The sequence below is a fragment of the Venturia canescens genome, chromosome 4 (assembly GCF_019457755.1).
Source record: "Venturia canescens isolate UGA chromosome 4, ASM1945775v1, whole genome shotgun sequence".
In the NCBI taxonomy this organism is placed as follows: domain Eukaryota; kingdom Metazoa; phylum Arthropoda; class Insecta; order Hymenoptera; family Ichneumonidae; genus Venturia; species Venturia canescens.
Window position 1 is genome coordinate 9059013 of NC_057424.1, and position 20545 is coordinate 9079557.

General features: G+C 35.9%; 3 protein-coding genes and 1 long non-coding RNA gene across 5 annotated transcripts; 2 read left to right on the forward strand and 2 right to left on the reverse strand.

The window, feature by feature from the left end:
- Window positions 1-1385: 1385 nt before the first annotated feature.
- Nurf-38 (Inorganic pyrophosphatase Nurf-38) lies at window positions 1386-6862 on the reverse strand. Its single transcript, XM_043416678.1, has 8 exons — window positions 6671-6862; window positions 4418-4653; window positions 3866-3952; window positions 3374-3437; window positions 3144-3206; window positions 2469-2682; window positions 2205-2314; window positions 1386-1925 (listed from the first exon to the last, which is right to left on the reverse strand). Exons 1-8 carry the CDS (start codon window positions 6858-6860, stop codon window positions 1894-1896), a joined length of 996 nt encoding a protein of 331 aa, XP_043272613.1. The 5' UTR covers window positions 6861-6862; the 3' UTR covers window positions 1386-1893.
- Window positions 6849-9337, forward strand: LOC122409266 (uncharacterized). Its single transcript, XR_006260640.1, has 3 exons — window positions 6849-7234; window positions 8269-8455; window positions 8990-9337. It is a non-coding gene; the product is annotated as an uncharacterized lncRNA (long non-coding RNA).
- LOC122409264 (venom protease-like) lies at window positions 8140-13856 on the reverse strand. 2 transcript variants are annotated; one of them, XM_043416676.1, is made up of 7 exons: window positions 13753-13856; window positions 12954-13102; window positions 11219-11596; window positions 10777-11073; window positions 9355-9456; window positions 9093-9241; window positions 8140-8430 (listed from the first exon to the last, which is right to left on the reverse strand). In XM_043416676.1, exons 2-7 carry the CDS (start codon window positions 13024-13026, stop codon window positions 8275-8277), a joined length of 1155 nt encoding a protein of 384 aa, XP_043272611.1. In that variant the 5' UTR covers window positions 13027-13102; window positions 13753-13856; the 3' UTR covers window positions 8140-8274. The 2 variants fall into 2 exon arrangements, with proteins under 2 accessions (XP_043272611.1, XP_043272612.1); XM_043416677.1 differs by lacking the exon at window positions 13753-13856 and having other exon boundaries at window positions 12954-13122.
- A 1966-nt stretch (window positions 13857-15822) lies between these two features.
- On the forward strand, window positions 15823-20244 carry LOC122409275 (uncharacterized). The gene is made up of 3 exons (XM_043416691.1): window positions 15823-16859; window positions 17245-17419; window positions 18044-20244. The coding sequence occupies exons 1-3, from the start codon at window positions 16830-16832 to the stop codon at window positions 19873-19875; spliced, it is 2037 nt and encodes a 678-aa protein (XP_043272626.1). The 5' UTR covers window positions 15823-16829; the 3' UTR covers window positions 19876-20244.
- Window positions 20245-20545: the final 301 nt, after the last annotated feature.

The window sequence follows — 20545 nt, forward strand, 5'->3', positions numbered from 1 at the left end:
CAGACTGAATTTTCTTCGTATATCGATTCCTCATTGTCAAGGTGAAGGCTTCGTATATCAAGAAATAATGCACAATGCGTATGTCTATAAATGTGTTTACAGTTCACAGTTATATCTGTGTAGAAAAATGCCCCTCATTGCCCTTTTCCTTCATGCATACCCCTCCAGTGAAAATTCACCGGTTAAGTGGAGGGGCCAGTCGTCGTGCACGAGCGCGTGGTCGAGCGTATATATGCCGAGCAATGCGCCAGTCGATATACCACTTCCACCACGTTCGCACACGAGGATGAACAATTTCTATGCTGTTTTCTGTCGTTCGTACATAACCAATGTTCTCTTGGTCCACTTGTCCGCGTAAACAAGTCTTTCACGCCGTTCGTCACTCACAAATTTTGTTATCGAATTTGTCCAATTGCTCTATTTCCTTTGTAGCCCGAATAATGATTAGACTTAATAAAACACGATGAAAATTATTCGTGACCGTTAGAAATCGATCGAAAAATATCATGCAATTTTTTTGGAGTCTGAATTTATGAATTTTATCTAAAATTACCATACTCCAGGTTTTATTTCTTGTTTTATCGTATATCGATGAAATTTCTTTATCGACAAACCCCAAGTATGCATCGACCGTACAAACCCAACCGAAAATCTTGTTTGGCACAATTCCAGTGCCTTCGTATCGAATAATTTTTTATTTAAAACGTGAGGATTCATTGACAAAAATGCTTAAATTATAATAGAACCAATATGGACAGATGTAAAGGAACACAGATTTCTACTCCATTCTGGAAAGTAAATCTCCCACTTTTACGAGGCTTTTTGAAGCATCGAACGTGTCACACCCGAACAAATATTTCGAAGGAATCAGAACAAATGTCACAAAACAAAACTTCTTCCAAAACAGATTTTTTTTCCGAAGAATCAACAAATTCAGTTCTCAACACGAAACTAAAAATTGCCTACTTGCCGAAGAATCCTCGCTTAGAAGCGATTCGTTTACAATCTTTCGATGCAATTGAGAGATTTCAATGATGAAAAAGACTTCAGGGCTTTCAGAATTATGGTAGAGCTTACACTCCTGTGCTTAGAGGCATGGGCTAAAAGAAACGTGTGTAGAGTTCAGTGGTAATGCCAGCGACGGGTCAGACACGTGTTCGATATCTAGATTATATGTAATGAACCTGAAAATATCGAGGTACGCTCTAGCATTGATTTACTGCACCGCCGACTCGATTGTTCGAAGTGAACCGCAGTGGCTTGGTTCTCTTAACTTACGTACATCGAAATGTTAAAAAGTAATCTAAAAAGCTCTGCAGCCTCTAAGAAATCACAACGAATCTGAAGGAAAATAAAGAGAAACGTGCGAAATAACAAAACAGAACTTTTGGTCGTAAATATGTTTTCAATTCACCATCATTTATCATCGAGACGCAATCTTAAGTGGGGTATACGTTATCACAACCTTTTACAATTAGTCCAGATTTACTGATGAACATTTTTCTAATTACAGATATTAATAAATACGATTGAATTATGCGCAAGTTTGTGTTGTATTTTTTCTAATTGTTTTTTTTTTTATGTGTCCATTTTTATTCTCTTTTTTAATGCAGATGCACATGTTGCGGGAATCCTTGATAGCAAGGACTCGTTGTATACTTGCGATTAGAAGCGACGAAGCAACGTTGCAACTTTCGTGAATGGGAATTCGCTGTGTTTTCAAAACTAGGAACAAAGTCGACTCTTTCCTCTTTTCCTCTCATTTTTTTCTCACTTTCCGCATCTCCGTTCTCTTTTCGTTCTGTCAAAATCCTCTGCATTTCTCCGTCCAAGACTCAGCGTTTTCCTGCTGATTATCTCTCCGCTTGTTCTATTTCCTTCATCATTGTGCTTTTACTTCAGATGCACGTAGTGCCACTTATCCACTGAAATCACACGGAGATAATGATGGAATCGTCTTGTTGACATGATTCATTTAGATTCTTTGTTTTTCTAATGTTTTTTTTTTTTTCAATTCTGTTTCTACAACTTGTGAGTCGGCAACGCGAGTCGCGGATAGTGCCATTTTTCAACTGCAAATATGTACAAAAAAGTTAAACTATTTCCATTCTGACGAGGGGACTGACCATTTTTTCTCATAAAATTCGCTCTTTCAAGCGATTCGATGCTAAATTGTAGATATATATTTGCTTTTTCGTACTCACCGCTCGGATCGACCGGCTGAGGCTCGGCGGGCTCGGGCGAAGCTTTAACAACCTTTTCTGCTGCCGCAGCATCAATTTTTGATGGACAATCGTCTACCGTCACGTTTGCGCTAGAGTGTCGAAATAAATGAATTCATAAAATTTTCAAGTTTCAGATTCATACTCTAGAAAGTGCAATGTCGAGCTCAACAACAAATACTTAATAATTGCTTTCTCATCGGATAAGAAAAAATCTGATCCGTCGCGTAAAACATTTGATCTTACCGAGATATCCCCGTGACTGGAGTATCTCGTGTAACGAGACTTTGCCAGTGTTCGTGAACTTCACTGATAACATGGAGAGCAAAGTCCCTCGGTTTCGGTTCGCCGTTGAAGGCGAACTGATTTTCCGGTTTGCCATCAGGTATCTTGTAGATTTTAAACCATTCTATGGTTGCTTTCATCAATCCTGGATAACATTTTTCTACGTCGGTGATATCTGCAAAAATCAAGTCGGTTTGTGCCCGGTTACGAAATAGTGTGGATACAATTGTCACGTAATGTTGAGTCACGTAACCCAATGGAACGAATTGCATAACGAAAAAGCACAAAGCCACGGTCTTTTAACGAATTTCTTTGTAACGAATGCAAATGGAAAAACTCTGAATATTTTTGATGAATGACAAAATCAATTAATCGATTTATCATTTGAGAGAATAACATAAATAAGTCATAAGTTGACTCACTTTCGAAATTAGCGATTTAATATATTGAACAATTAATTTTCTATTTTCGACGTGCATCGTTGATTACTTCAAATTCACCATCAAAAACTTCATCCATACAACATTTCTGTTTTTCCTAAAACCTTTTTCAGCCTAACGGAGATAATTTCACTCAATTACGCAATCAATTGCCATAAGAATTGCGAGTATGGTATCGGGGGATATTTGTACTTACCATTCATTTGTTCGGCCAATGGGTCATTAACATCGATTACTATTATCTTCCAGTCAGTCTCGCCTGCAATGCGAAACATACTTCCGTTTTAATAACGTTACTAACGTCGTGATAAGAATGATGTCATCGTATTTACGAACGACGCGTGATAAGAACGTGCAATCATCGCTACAAAGGCAGAACGATCAGCTGCATCATGAAAAAAAAATGTACTTGTTACTCAGGCTTACCCTCGTCGATAAGTGCAACCGTTCCCAAAACCTTGACCTTCAGTACTTCACCTCGTTTTGCTACCTGCGCACAAAAAGGTATCGAGTCACAAACGTTTTCGTCCCCACGATATTTTCTAAAGTGGTGATAATTTTAAGAGTTTTTTTTCCGCATTGCTAATCAACTTAGTTTTATCACGATTTTTCATTTTATTTCACCAGCACTAAAGTCAAATTTTAATTTATTTTCATTCAAGCTGATTAAAATGACTCATGCTCTCTTGCAAGACATGCATCAAAAATTGATCTTATATTGGAGTTGGTAAAGATTGCTTCAAACCAGATAGCGCGAGATTTATCAATAAATTGAGTTAAAAATAATTCTGCATCATTAGAAGGCTCGCGAGTATGAAGCTTTTTTACAGTGATCAAACAAAAAGAACGTGCCATATTGAATTCTCAAGAATCGCTTTACATTTTTGAAGACTTTTTATTCAATGACAAATTCCTTACGCGGTATCCAATTTCTAAAACATCTATTGGATCATTGTCTCCCTTAAATCCTGTCGCTGCGTCGAGTACTTCGGGATTTTCCCAAGTCTGCAAATTAATATGTAAAATTAAGTTGAAGTACGGATGGTTTCAAGTGTTACCGACAATTTTTTTCCCATAGCATAAAAATTCGAATGATGGAATAAAAAAGATGAAAATGAATAATTATGCATTATTTTTCTATTTGTCTTCAAAGTGTTTTTGCTTATTTACGTCTTATCATTATTGGCCATCTAAAAATCTGAAATATGTTTTGACCTTGAAAATATAAAAGAAGCGTTATCATGAGGCCGTTTCAAAGTAACTGTAGTGAAGATAATAAGATCATAGTTCTGGGAATAGAAGGTCAAACAGTTTTTATGGACAATCATTGGAAATTATAAGTATGAGAGAAGAACGTGTGGGCACGAATCGAATGACAGCCTCATTTCCGAGATAAATGGTATTACGACGCTGTAAATTAGATGATTGAAATCAATGAATAAAATAGAATTTCATTTCGTTCTATATTACCTGAGGTAAAGCTCCATAGTTCCAAATATATCCGTGATGAGGGAAGCAATTCGCTACGAAGCGTACTTTGCCCTTTTTAACATCTTGCTTTATAGGATTGAGAGTCTCTTTCAGATTAATCTCCATCTTGGCATTGGTCCATCGCGGAACTTCGACCACCATGTTAAAAACTTTGTTCGCTTCGTCCGCGTACAGCGGAATGTCGTGCATCGGAGAACAGAAGCCGTTTTCATTTTCTACAAGAAAAAAACATCAATTTAATAAAGAAAAGTTACGAACAAGAAACCATGACATTGAAATTTGCATCGTTGCGAAACATGCGGTACTATTTTTTAAAATTTTATCTAGATTTCAGCTATAACACTCGTTGCAAAATTTTTTTGACATTGGAGTTTAAAAACTCAAAATAATATGTCAGGGAAAAGAAATCTGCGAACAATCAACTCAAAGAATGAAAAAACGTTAATAATCACATTATTTGCTTGTTTTTAAATATTTCAAATCAAATTAGATTATAAAATACTAATAATAATCAACAAACAGCATATGTTTTTGTAAACTTAGCTTAATTAAAAGGCTTAAAATCAATGGATTTTTATATTTTTGTGGAGATTCATTATCCAGGGGTGAACTATCATCGCAAGTTTTCGTATTCTGTGCGACAAATACATTTTGACTGATTTGGAATGGAAAAAAAATCTATTCGTCGCAACGATCAACTCGCTGATGTTGGAGAGACCATGAATAGTAATAATTTTATAATAAATGAAATGTTCTTACAGAAATATTGTAGTGGACAACAAATTTTTATTCGCTCTTGAGGAATTGTGTCCCCTGCTTTAAATATGCACAGTCAATTAAAGGTTTTCTTGGGTTTCAACAAAGAATTGAAATACATGACATTGAAGTTTGCAATGTTGATATCCAACAAAATAAAAAAAAACCTTTGTAATCCACCAATTTTTTATTCCACAAATCATTTGCATAGGTTGAAGAATTAAGAATTGCAAATTAGGAAGGGAAGAATTTGGAGAATTAAAGAAACTGTTTTTTTCGTTCATTTTGTTGCACTCGAACATTGCGGGCCTCAGTATCATTGAAAGATAGTACTAAAAAAAAAAATTTGAGTTAATAGAAAAATAAAACGGCAGAAAAGTACAATAAATCGTTATATTATATCTTTTTATTCTTAATTTAACAACATTATAACTCAGCAAAATTCTATCTTTTGCTTCCAGTAAAGCCCATCATAAATATAGATTTATGAAATTTGATTTTTCTTATAATTTGCAAAGTATAAAGAGTTTCAAATTTGCTCCTTGTTGCATTTCATTGATGCGAGCTTCAATGAAGCATCGAGATGAAAATATTATGAATTTTATAATTCACAGTTCACACTTTTTTCATTCAAGAAAATCTTACCAAATATCTAACATACAAAAAATATAGACAGGGTTTATATTTTCAGTATTTTTATTTTTCAAATATCTTGAAAAATATCGTTGTAAAATTGCACATTTTTGCGTTGCTATACGAAATATACAGTGTATTTCGTTACAGTTGGAGAACAAAAATAAATGAAATAATAACAAAGAAACATCGAACAAACTTTCAGAAGAGAGAAACAAGTTGATTGGGAATTCTCGAAGCAGTAGTATAGACAACTTTCTCTTGTGCATAATAAACGTCTTAGTATAATATTTGAAAGGTCATGTTCCCTGTGGCATATTCTAACGGAATGGTAAGGATTTGTATAGATATAGATGGAAAGATATGAACTGGCGACCCGAAAACCGTTACTGCTGGCGCTCGATAATACGAAAAAATGAATGATCGATACTATAAAAAGTACGGATTCTCACGTGTTGATGTTAAAAAAATATGAGGATATAATAAAGCCGGTCATGAGATTTAAATACAAATCTTAGTACAGTAAATTGGCTATAACAAAGTTGCGTGCGTAACCGTTGAACTCGATTCTTACGAGAATTAACGAAGCCAGGTGAATAAGCATTTACCGGATGAACATCGAACGGTACATTTTAAATTCAGGATATTAACAATCTCAACCGGCCTCTCGTTAACACATACACGCACAATGGCACGTACACATTTAAATTTCGTTTGGAACTCGACCTTTTGCAAAGCATCGCCATGTGTTCGTGCACAGCGCTTGTGTATCCGGAAAACATTATGTTTCATTGGCTGGAATAATTGCACAATCTGTTACAAGGCTAAAGCGATAATACTCACGGAAATAAATCCTATATTCCGTGGTATTTGGTGCGCCGCGTTCAACCGTGCTGTACGACATTTTACGTTTTATTTCTTGACTCGAACACCTTGCAAAGTTGATACACCTCGACAGGCAAACTAAACTCGATCGAAACGAGACACTTTTCACACTGAATCGCCGGAACACGTGCAACGTCGCTACCGCCATCCTGCCACCTAATGCCCAGTTTCGTAACTATAACAGTACGCAACGACGACCTCGACGACCTTCTCAACGTCCTCATCATCATATCGCTCCGTGTCGATGAAGTAGATATCGCGTAGATTTAGGAAAATAAATATCTCACGATGATAGTTTGTTCTGCTAGATGTCGTTAGACGTTCATTTCTTTAGGGTATAATGAATTTGAAACCCCAACTGACAGCTGATTCTTTTTGTACCGTTGTTTAGTTTTGAGCTCCGTTAGTTCTCTTATAAACAAATATCACATAGAAATCTGATAAAATATTAAAAGATCTCCAATGTCAGCGTCGACATCAGCTAAAAATATGCGTCAGGAAAAATATGAAGTTTGCAGATATGTGAGTACAGTTTGCTGTAATTTTAAGAAATTTATTGTTCGACTATTTAAAAGAAAAGTCTGGAGACTAATAGTAATCGAAGAAACCTAAGGCCCCCTGCTTCAGTATGGAAGACAAATCTTATAATCAATTGATGATTTGCTAATTGAATACAACGTCTCTGATACAACATTGGTCAATCCCTGTCACCTTGAAATAGTTCGAAGGAGAAAAACTCAGAGTGTAAACAGATTTCATGTGCAACAGCGTAACTTCGCTCACACGGACTTTTCATAATATTACTGAAAACACTGCAACGACTGTATAGATCTGTTTATCCAACATGAGCTTGTTATTGACCGTCTTGGTGGCAATCGATCTGCCAGCTCTCCATGAAGAATATAAAAAAGTATACAAAATCTTTCGTTTCCGTTTATTTCGGATGTTTGCTGAAAAAAGAAGAGACGCGTATTACAGAAAAACCGGAAGAAAAATAATAAATTGAAAACAGACATTTTCGACGTAACCTCTCGCTGTTGCCCCATAAAGAGCACTGTGTACCGGGATTCTAGTCGAATGCACTTTGAGCCATGAACAAGTGAGCGTAAAACATCGCTGAACACAAAAATTGTCGAAAGCACTTTGTCGACACCGCAAATGAGCATTTTACAAAGCATCATTTTTTTTCTACATGGCAAAATCTCATCGAAAATTTTCTCAACTTTTTTACATTTCAACAAAACATTTAAATTCTTACCAATCCGCGAGCGGAATTTTCTTCGTAACTATCGAAGCTACCGCAGTGAACGTTTCAATTTTTAACCCAAATGATTTGTTTGTCGATGAAGTATTTGTCATGGTAGCGAGTACATTTATAAAAGCGAATTCGCCGCGGAGGACTTTTGCAGGAGCCATCGCGTTCCCAATTCTTTTGAAAATTTATTTTTTTCATAAAAAAAATTATTACAGAAGTTCAGAAAATGTTGCAAGTTTTCAATATCTCAATACACGATGCTGTCACACTCATTCTTTGTCTTTTATTTATCACATCACAGACATGATCAATTGAGATTCTGGAGGATGAAATCGATGAAATACTGGGTCTTCGTATAAACACTAGGCCAATTTGGAAGAGCACAACTGTAGCTGAACGAGATCACTCCGATACTGTACCACACTTTGCCGAGTGGATACATCATCGGTCCGCCACTGTCGCCCTGCAACATGCAATGTCAAACAAAGGTTGAATTTTCAAAAGCAATTCAAAGTAACGACTAAAAATACTCTCAGTTCAATGAAAATGACAGAACAACATCAGCACTGTTACTATTTTCTGTTATTTATCAAATTAAGATACTTCACGTGATTGGAAAAAAATTCGCCTGAAAAAATGCTTGTTGATTTTATTTCATTTCAATCATTTCAACACGGTTTCGTGCACATACTGAGCCCAATTATTCACAACTACTGCACGCTTCCTAAACTTCATTTTTTCATTCCATATTTCAAATTATTTAAACTATTAAAAGCTAATAACTATTACTATTATATTACTAAATCACTAAATAACTATTAAATAACTATTAAAATCTAATAATTGAATTTTCAATAAAAAAAAATTGATTTTTTTCGAAAAATAAAAGTACAGCTTTTAGTTATTACTGCTTACTGCATCAATTTTATGAAAATGTTATTTTTTCTCTATATTCTTCATTCGTTTTACCATTGACAAAGCATTGCATTATTTTTCATGAAATGATCATGTATTTTGTGCAGGTTAAACTGATCTGCGGTTGGAATCTGGTTTGGAAACTTTGTCTCGTGGAGATAGTGAACTTGTGAAAATGTCTTTTGAAAATTCTGTAGCAGAGCTGCTTACCTGACACGCGTCGCTGACACCGGAAGGAAAGCCAGCGCACAACACACGATCGTCGATAATTGAGCGACTCAATTCATATACCGCTTTGCATTGGTTTTGTGCTACAAGCGGTAATTGCACTTGCTGCAGAGTAGAAGCGGCAACACCATCTAAGAGGGGACGAAAAAAATTCCATCAAATCTTTATTTTGAGTGGTGACGATTGTTCGTACAATTTTTGCAAATAATCGACCGGATTTTACAGGATCGTTCGTTACACTTACTGATACCCAAAGCTCCCCATCCAATAACGTATGGCCTTTGCCCAACTTTGGGTGCGCGTTGTATTGATTCGCTTACGGGTAAACATATTGGTCTGATCAAATCTGTAAAAAAAACATTTTTGTTCGAAAATACGTCAATCAATGATTCGTATTTTCAAATTGAATTTCATCGGAGGTCGACAACTTTCAGGTAGATATTTCAAGGGGTTTTGCTTTAGAAAGTCAAAAAATCGATTGTTTTCGGGAATTTTTTTAGGATAGACGGAAATAACTCAACATAGCGAACTTTTCGGTATAGTTTCAAGGATTTTTCAAAAGCACAAAAACATTTTTTTAATTTGAGAAATACTAGTTGTACATGGTTTATGCGAAAAGTCTGATTGGCGAAGTTTCTCAGGTGTGTACAATGTGGAAATCGTAATTATTGTCTGGAACGAAAATTCCAATCTTTTTTTCCATTTTCATATATTTTCGTTACCATATGAATCTATAAAAACCCGAGAAAATTGCGAAATTCTATAATTACAGCACGTGATATTCTTCTTCTTTGGAAGCGTTTTTTTTTCAAACTCGCTAGAAATATAGAATTTCGCAATTTTTTCGGGTTTTTATAGGTTCGCATGGAATGAAAATATATGAAAATGAAAAAAAAAAAATGAAATATTAGTTGCAGACAATATTTGCGATCTCCAAAGTGTACGTAGCTGAGAACTTTCGACAATCAAACTTCATTGTTGAAAATAACAAGTTGTGGATTTGTTTGGGCTAATGTGGAAGCTTTCAAAAAATTGCGAACTTCAACTCAATTTCGAGACGAAAAATCGTCGGCATATTCCGCCAAAAGTTTAATGCTGTCTTGAGCTTTCTGTTTGAAAAATTTTATTGTGCAAAATTGGAAAATAATTTTTCTATAAGATACGCTTGAAACTCTTTAAAAACGAAGTAAAAAAATTCAAAATTCATGTAAAAATTCACCGTCATCAATACAGCGATTCCCGATTAAATAGCAGACGAACATTGCAGCAACTAAATTTATATTGGGTAGTCCGAGCACTTGATGCTTTCAGAATTTTCATCTCTTCGAATTTATCAGCAGTAGAAATTGTCGAAATATTTTTTTTTCATAAATGTCTTCTTCATCGACTCTCTTAAAATCGAGCAGGTCGAACAAATTCAATGAACCCTCGTTCATTGAATTTGCTCAGTTTCACAGTGCGTAGATAAACTGAGGAAAAATTTTCAAATTTCTGCAAGGTGAATCAATTGATTTCTTTTATAGTAGTTTTAAAAGTGAAAAAAAAAGACATCAAAGCCCCAAACAAGAAACACTAGAAACAAAGTTCAAATAAAATTCCAGAAGCTGCTAAAAACAATGAAAACATGAAACACGAAAAACATTGAAAGTTGGTTTGTAATATTGACCTGTAAACTCGACGTCTCTTTCGAGTTTGATTACGGCGATGTCGCTGAAAAAAGTCTTTTCGTCGTAATCCGGATGGATCGTTGTTTTTTCGATGAATAAATCAACCGGTGCTGCTCCGTCGTAGTCGTCATCGAGATCGAGTTCGCCGACACGTACAAGGAACAATCTAGGGCCGACGCAATGAGCAGCTGTGAGAACGTGTCGAGCCGAGATGAGCGCCCCACCACATTCGAAAATTGGCCTTCTGGAAATCCGATTTCCTCGATACCCGAGAGCTGTGGCCCAAGGCCAATTGCCTATATTAACGCAGTCGATAATCGATCAAGTTTTTTGAAAGAAAACGAATAATTATAATAATCGATTGTCACGAACGTGTGAAAATTCAAAACTTCAGCAATATCGAAATGAATCGTTGAAAAACCTTTTCACCTCGTTACTCACCCAAAGATGCGGGTACTCCGTTCACAACTTTTGTAAATGTACTATTGCTGATGCCACACACAGGTGGTTGAAGAGGTCCGTACCTGGTGACCATTCCCAGTTGAGCGTTGTCGTTTCCACCATTGTTAAGGGCATCGCCACCGTTATTTTTGTCATTGTTATTCCTGTCATCGTTATCACTTTCTAAGAAGAGTTTAGAGTAGCAGCAAATTTTCTTGTTCAACTCCCCTTTATAAGGCACCAGGGCGCACGAAATTCCTCCATAAAACTCAACATTTCCTCTGCCAGTTGTAGCGTCGAGAATTGTGTACAGTAAATTACATTTATCGATTAAAACACATTGGTAATTTCCCCTCGCTTCCTGGGGGCAAACGGCAGCTGCGATAAAAAAATAACGTACCGTTAGTTTGTGCATTAATTTGATGATCTTTTCGTGTTGCTCCTCAAATAATATGGGCTCGAATTTCAATTTCTAGATACTTAATACTGTCGATAAATTGTGATGAATTTTTATTTTTTCTGAAATCCATGCCAATGTTGAGTTATTGTTTTAATGTTTTCAATGATCTTGCTGAAGGCTGATGTTCCTTCTTAAGCGAGGTTCAGTCCTCGTTACAAATCCAGAACCACTATTGAATGAAACTTTTTTAATTTTATTTTATTCAAATAATTCTGGGGTTGTTGACAACGATTAACACTCAATTAGAGAATTCATGAATTTTTATACGTTCAGTAAAATTTACACGCTACACGTAACGAATGTGGAAGTTGGTTACGAATTCACAATATCAACTGGAGGACCATGAGTATCTTCTAATAAATCATAGGTCAAGCTGCTTCTCTGAATGTGTTCAAACTCGTTTTACCAGAAACGACGAATGCCGATGTGACTTTCAGATTTTTGGCAAGTTTTGTACGAAAAAAATTCATTATCTTTGTACGAAAGAATTGACGTAATGTCTTGAATTTTTATCCTTGAATCTCGAACTTATTAAGGAGTTTCGATACAGTCAGTACAATGTTGTCATGCTAAGCCATGTTAAGGAGGGTGGCTAGGGACGATACAATGTTGCCATGCTAAACCATGTAAAATACATTAAAAATTTCAAAATGATAAGAATTTAATAAAATTTGGTGAACATATTCTTTAGAGTTCAATTTGAAAATACAAATTTTTTAAGATTTTTCTTCTGTACAGTTATCGAGTAATTGATCATTAAAGTTCACGTGTATAAGCATAGCGTTTCCATATATATAGGTATACATTCCGGGCATAAGAAATCTGCTTTAATGCGTAATTACTCGATAACTAAGCAGAAGAAAATTTTTTAAAAAATTGTGTCTTCGCACTTGATGTTGAAGAACATTATCACCAAATTTGATCAATTTCTTATCAATTTGACGAACGTAGCCACCCTCCTTAAGAACAAGAAATTTCAAAAAGTTCACAACTTTGTAAAATTTAGCGTTTCAATACATATAAGTATACATTCCGGGTATAAGGACTCTGCTTTAATGCTTAATTACTCGATAACTATGTAGAAGAAAATTTGAAAAAAATTGTACCTTTGCACTTTATGTTCAAGAACGTTATCACCAAATTTTGTCAATTTCTTAACATTTTTTAATATGCACAGAAGCTCTTCAAATAACTGACAAAAGTCATTAAAATGGAATTTTTTTTGTGGGATATGAATTTTTCGTTCAATTCGACACTTTTGTGGCATCAACTAACCTTTGCATGAGGATCGGTGATTCGCCAATAGTATCAGGAAACATGCTCCCAATATAACGATTTTCGAGTACATTCTACCTTATTTTCTCCTGTAAATGAAGAGTTTTGCTCCAGATTAGGAATAATAGCAAGCAAAACTTGCTGAGACCCTGGAACAGAGAATCGTCGTTCTTCCCATCTTTCCTTCTTAACTTCTTTAAGCTCAACGTCATTATGAACACGTTGAAACAACTCTGGGAAAAATTAATCCCTTCGCTCCATCGCCAATTTCAGTACATATGACCAAAGTCCTTTATATGAAAAGAATCTGCTGTCATATTTATTCGTTCCGATCATCATTTTTCAACTTTTTTTTCCTACTAACAACGACAGTGATGTTCATCACTAATAGTGAAGTAGAATTTTCTTTCTGATTTCCTCAGCGCATCCAGAACGACGTTTAGCTTGGACCAGTTGAGATGATAAAAGTCAGTGTAAATTTTGTAACAATAATAAAACCGAGTTTGAAGTATGAGAAGTACGATCGGGTCTCGCAGCACATTTTATTATTTTTCAAGTTATTGGAGTGTTAAAAATGGCTGAATCTCGTGTGTTCAATGAGCTGAGAGTTGTCTCCAAGCACTTTCATTTTGTCATAAAACTTTCGCGAGAAAAATTTTCTATGCGATTGTCAAACACTAGAAAAAATAGAAAAATGGGATTTGCTTGGGTTCTACGATAAATAAGTTTTAAGATTCTTCACAATTCTCTTGAAAAAACGATCCTCGTGAATGCCCAGCGAGCCTGATATATAACTCACTCATGAATTGTTCAGCTACAGTAATTTGGTGTTAATAACGATCCCATGAAACACCACACGAAACTAGTTGAAACGTCTTCGCTTGGCGACTGACCCATGCTTGCTCATGATATTCGTTTTTATATACGAAGCGAAATCCGAAGATTCGCAATGGATTCCTGTTTTGTAATCTCTTGAATTCAAATTTAATGGATCCGCAGAAAAGACTAGTCCTAATGAGAAGATTACATAAAACTTCAAAATGTTTTTCTGGCAGTAAATTTACTAGATATATTTCTATAGCAACAAGGTCAGTTCTAAACAGTAAAATCAAAGGAACTTGATCTTGGAAAATACCAAATGCCTTTCCATAAAGTGAATCACCATTGACATTATTTTGTCCTTCCCCCTTTTGATCAGACTTCAATAAATCACGTTGAGTTAAATTGATTTAAAAATTCACGGTTAAAATTATGGAGATATTATTGATAAGAATTGTGTCAAAAGTTATTTCGTTACGAATAAAACGAAGTGCAACGTATCGAGATTTTTTAACGTTTTGAAAACGCTCGGAAACGCAGTGTCTTCGGTAAAAGTCAAATCGTACTAGATCAAATATATTTTCAAGTGACGAAGGTAAGATTTTTCTAGTCGTGTACGAAATCCCTTTAAATGCAAATGTCAAAACGATCTTGATCGGAATTTTTCGCAGCTGAGAAGTTCCTACATGGACGTCATCACTAAGAAATCGTCGGAGGCATGAGTCTGCGTCACCCAAAAATGAATATGGAAGAGACGATTGTCGATCCTCTGCGACTAATCTTCGATTATAATTTTGTTTTCTGATGTATCGAGCTGTTTCGTCGCGAGTGTTGTATATTTTTTCTTTAACTCCAAAAAACGTTTTAACGTCTAGGAAGAGAATGTCCGTGTATCCAGAACGTCAATGAAATCGCTCATCGAATTCAACTAGAAGACATAAAAAATTTGAATCATAAAAAGAGTGCAGAGCTTTGTTGTCTAAAAGCGACCCAGAGTCACGGGAATCTCGAAGTGCTTCTCCATCATTTCGTAAAATCTAAGACGAGCTGTTGGAAAACCGTTCTGGAAGAATTTACATCAGGAATATTGAACAAAAAACAAGAATCGTCCCCCAGCGAGTAGTTGAAGCAGTAATATTATCAAAAAAACTTAAACTTCCAATTGCTGAAAGAAAAATTAGCGACAGATTCAATGTGGCCGTGCGTGACAGCTGCGATCGGCAAAGCTAACTGTACTTTTTCATTCTCGAGTTATGAAGAATGTAATTAGTCAATTTTTATTTATAGGAACTAATTATTTACCGCAAATTAAAATATGAATATTCAACACAAATTAAAATGGTTTTGAGTGTATTTCTGAGTTCTCCCTTGACCCTAAGGAAAATGCACAAAATTATTACTATTTTATATGATTCACAGAATCGTTTAATAAAAAATTTTGCGCAGTATTCCATGATTTCGTTTCATGGAATCGTTGTTCCGGGGTCAACGAGAACTAAAAACAGTAGAAAAAGTCCCAATTGGGACTGCAGACTTGAGAGGACAGCTGAGACCCCAATTAGACCCCACATGAGACTTTTTTCTTCAATCCATTCGAACCGGATGTGACAAAGTCCCAAATGGGAACTCGGAGTCACAAACAGAGACTGTTTTTGAGACAAGTACATGTATGTCCTTTGGGGAGTCACCAGTAAAACCTTGGAAATCAATAGTTATAAGATTTTCGATTCGGGAAAGAAAACGTTGTCAAATAAATGCAGAAGTTGCTAATACACATCGGAGCACAAACAAAAATAAAAATGGAAAAGGAGAAAAATTGGACCCAATACAATTACAACCACAAAAACACAAAGACGAAACATTACAAAAATAAATTGAGAACAAATATTAGGATCACAAAACAAAAACAAAATCACAAAAGAAACACTTATAAATTAGAAAATAAAAACAACAAAAAAATTTAACCGCTGTACTTGACGAATTTTTTTGTATATTTTTCAAAATGCCGTCGAAATGAGTAGAAATTGCAAAAAATCGCTGTGGAGAAAAATTTTTTTGACCCAGATCAAGTATGTTTTTTGTGTTTTTCGAGGCCCTGAATTCAAATCCAGAGTACGTTTGTTTCGTACACCTTTTGAACTTTAGGTAAGTTGCAAAAACCACTGAAAATGCGTGAAAATTGGGGAAAATCGCAGTTGTCGATATGAGAAATTTTTTTTTTCAGTTCAATCGCATGCAGGGTTTTCGATGTATCTTAACTCACTGAATTCGAATTCGGAGTCGAATTATCTTGATCGTGTATACGAGAGTGAGACGCAGTAGCGGGACAGAGATGTCATGAGAATAAAAGAACTTCATTGATCTTGCATCATTCTTTTTTAGTAACACACTCTTTTTCTTCAAATTACTTATGCAACAGATTTTTCTATTTTCTTCTATTTTTTTTCATTTCATATCTGTTTTGCTCCATCAATTCACCGGTGTAAGATTTATGAAGTTCTTTTCTCGCCTCAGTTGTATCGTTATTGCGCCTCACTTTCGTATATACATGACCAGGATTAGCTGAACTACTCGGATCATATGCGTCACCATCAATAGAAAACCACTAGCGGCGATTCTAGATTTTATCAATTGTTGTAATCTTAAAATAGTTATCGCGCATCGAGGGATGTCATCGTCGAGCTAGTTATCGTATTGAGTATCGCAACTGATAGATTGCATATGTATTTTTTACACAGTTAGAGATACATTTATACAATTAGAGATAAAAACGTTTATCTTTTCAATACTTCCGGCTAAGCAAGAAACGCAAAAAAAGCTTTCGATACTCTGAAAGAGCAGTTTGCGAACTCCGTACTGGAAACGCTTCAGTTCCAATAAATTGCTCACTCTCGATTAGAACCGAAGACAAACGCGATCATACAAAATCCTAATTTGTACCTGTCGAAAGAGAAAAATCATAAAGAAAAACAATTGGACAAATCCTGAGATTTTCTAGATATACTTTTTGCATATTATCAGAGCAAGAGAGAGACAACATTCCGGTCAAAATAAAACATGGAGATCCCGTGTGAAGATAGAAGAGAGGTTTGTACTTTGAGAATCGCGCTTTTGAACTGTTTGATTTCTCTTATTAAATAAGTAGGGGAGAGTAAGGCAAAACACCCCCATGAAAATTTAGAACATTTTTTTTTCCATTGGAAATCTGCGAAAGTTGAACTTTCGCATGTGTGATGAAAAAGTCTTTTTTTTTATTTCGATTTTTGAAGCCTGTTCTCATAATGAAGTTTTGCAGATTTCCAATGGAAAAAAAAGTCGTTCTGAATATTCGGGGGGGGGGGGGGGGGGGAGAGGATGCGTTCGATCCCAATTTCGGCATCGATTGATGACGCCGTTCGAGCTTTCTGTACAAATTTAATGATCAGGTATTATGTTCAACAATTAATGATAACGTTGTGTGCTTTTTTCGTAGAACTCCATAAATCTCCCGCAGAAGGAATGTACTCCGCTCATTCCTCCCGCAGAGGAAATGCCGACGGGCGAAGCTTCTGGAACAGCTCCACCAAAAAATTCCAAGGAGGATGAGATCAAATCAAATTCCAAAATGGACGAGGACGAGGCACCATCGTCAAAAAAGAAAAAGAAAGGTGATCCGCATAAAAGTAATATATCAGCACGGTATTTGCCAACTATACGTATGCATATTATTCAGAAACGTTTTCGTTATGCTTTTTCCAAAATATTTCAACTATTATTCGGGAGACCGGGACAAAAGAGATCGCCTAGGGAAATATTGTATTTTTCAGTAGCTTTATCTACTTCTTACTCTCGAATATCAAACAATGAACTGTAATTTTGCAATTAAAAAAAAAATTGGCCAAAAAAAAGTAACTCTCAAAATCTGGAATTTTTTGTTTTCATTGCTTTTTCAACTCAATGCAGCTTGATGACTGCCCTTTCCAAGAAGCAGTCAAGAAATTGTATCGTATAAAAATTAAAGAAAAGAGATTTTGAGTAAAATAAAAATTAGAAATAATATAAAAATAAAGATAAATTTCGAAAAGATTACGTTCGTTAAATTTGTTATTTTTGAAAATAAAAATAAAAATTTAGAAGATTGAATCATCGACAGCGATCGTGCAATCAATCGTACTCAAAATTGTGATTTAAAGGTTCCATCAGAAAAAAAAAATAAAATAACGAGAAGAGATGTTGATCGCAAGCTTTGTCGCTGTGGATATGAACGAGAGTAATCTTCATAATTTGTTTAGAGCCGAAGTTCCAGCAGTCATGGCTGAAGAACCCGCAGCTCACAGAATGGTTGAAAGAAAACCCGGATACTGGAAAAAGCAAATGCACATACTGCAAAGTAGAGCTGTCTAACGACTTAACCAATTTAAAACAACATGCCAATAGAGAGAAGCACAAAAAACTAGCAAGACAAAATCTTACCATCAATGACATCCTCCATGCGGCGAGCTCCAGCAAGTACGATTCGAAACGAATTTCGCCGTGCGGATCTCCGCAAAAATCCGATCTACATAATTTGAAGAAGGAGACTGAAAAATATGACTCAATAAAAAAAATATTATTTTCGCACTTCCAAAAGGATCTGCAGCTCGACATCCAGGATGGAAAGTTCAGTCTGCTATTGGATGTATCGAACGATTTACCGATCACGAAGCTGCTCGGTATGGGCATAGTTTATTACAGCACTCAGCACAAAAAAATCGTCTCGACTTTTTTCGCTTTGAGGAAACTCGAAGCGCACAATGCAAAAAGCATCGTTGGAGCGATTAAAAAATCCATAGAAGAGTCGGACTTGAAATTGGAGCAGCTGATGGCCATCGGCATCGACAACTCCGAGTCTATGGCTCCATTGAATAAGGATGTTTACGGCAGACTCAAATCCAGTCTCAAATCGGTATCCAGTTTGATCTTTATCAAGTATACTTGCCGCTCACTGGAGCACGCTCTCTCAAGTGCCATAAGCGAAAGCCTCCCCCGATGTTTAGAATTTTGCATCTACCAAACGTACAATTGGTTCTCCAAACCAGGCTTGGGGATGAAATATTCGGAAGAGTACGCAGCTATCGATTGCGATGAGGAACCCTTCAAAATATTGGAGTTTTCGAACATCAAATGGTTGTCCAACGAATCTGCCCTCACACAGATATTAAACAATTGGTCTACCCTAGAAAAGCACTTCGAATCGGCGCGAAATAACGAGAGATGCTATCTAGCAGAACAGTTGTATAGGGTTTTCAATGATGAAAGTAACAAACTATATTTCCATGCTCTCAAACACATTTTATCGAAAATCAAAAAAGTTGATGAATCATTTCGTAGTGAAAATAACGATCGCGTCAAAATTTTTGGTGACCTCATGACCTTGAGCAAAGAAATTGCACCAAAACGTACTACACTCCATGGCGGGGAAGACTCGTCAACACATTCAGCCGACGATACGGAAATCGGGCTGGGTGATGAATTCGAACAACAAGCTGACCGCTTTCGGAAAGATAAAAAGAATTATTCCCTATCCGACATTCGAAATAGGTGCCATAATTTTCTGGAAAATTTGTCCAAACGACTCGTGCGGCGGTTGCCTAGAGATACCCTAATTTTTAAACAAATGGAATTGTTGTCGGTGGACAATGTTTTGAAAACTGAGGAAAAACTGCTAAAGCCGTTGATATCATATTGTGGCCACGCTAAAAACAACGCCGCAATCGAATCTCAATTGAAGAAAATTCATTTGAATAAGGATTATTGGACGAACAAAACTGACACTGTCGCCTTCTGGCATGAAGTAAACATGCACAGAGATGATGAATCCGGCAAAAATCCGTACCAAGAGCTCGCGGACTTGGCGCTTTCGGTCCTCGTACTGCCACACCCTGACGCCCAGACTGACCGATTATTGCATCGACTCAATATCATGAAAAAAACATGGCTCGATGAAGACTCTGTGAAGATGATCAATATGGAACTAACTATCGATTTTGGGTTGGAGAGAAACGGAAAATGTGTTCACGATTATGATTTACCCAGCGAAATTTTAGCAGACATTCACATGACACAAAAACACCTAAAAGATTAAAATAATTAACCACGTCGAGAAACGGATACGAATAATTATTGGACTTTGACAACGAGCACGATCTTCAAAAGTATTTCTTCATCGTTAATTTTTAGTCGTTGTATCAGAATATTGTTTGAAACGTTTATTTGATCAAGAGACTCGATAAAGTCTCTGATAAAGTACAATGACAGTTGTGTCGTTTGCTGGCCCGAGGCTCGCCGACACTACTTTCTCTGAATAAAATCATTTGCGGTGGTGGGGCTTAAATATATGCAACATTTTTATTTATGAAAGATATTCCCAAATGATTAAAAGTTTCAATCCTGTCTATTTTTCTCAGCTGTACACGACCGGATGTTGATAAATAAAAACAGTTATGCAATACACCACCAGAATCTGGACTTCCGTTTGTGCTTATTTTTTTGATACTGTCTCTTTTCGGGCTCGCTTTAATTATCGTTAGAAATTCTATGTCTCTAAGAAATTCTATCCCCTAGAAATTCTATGTCGATTGCTATTTTTTTCGTCTGGGTTTTTTTCGCTCGGGGATAATTTTCATTCTGGGTTATTTTCGTTTAGGGATATTTTCGTTCGGGGATATTTTTGTCTGGGGTTATTTTCGTTTCTATGCTATATTCTCAAATATTGATGCATAGTTGTTTTAACATGACAACAGAGACGCAGGTTT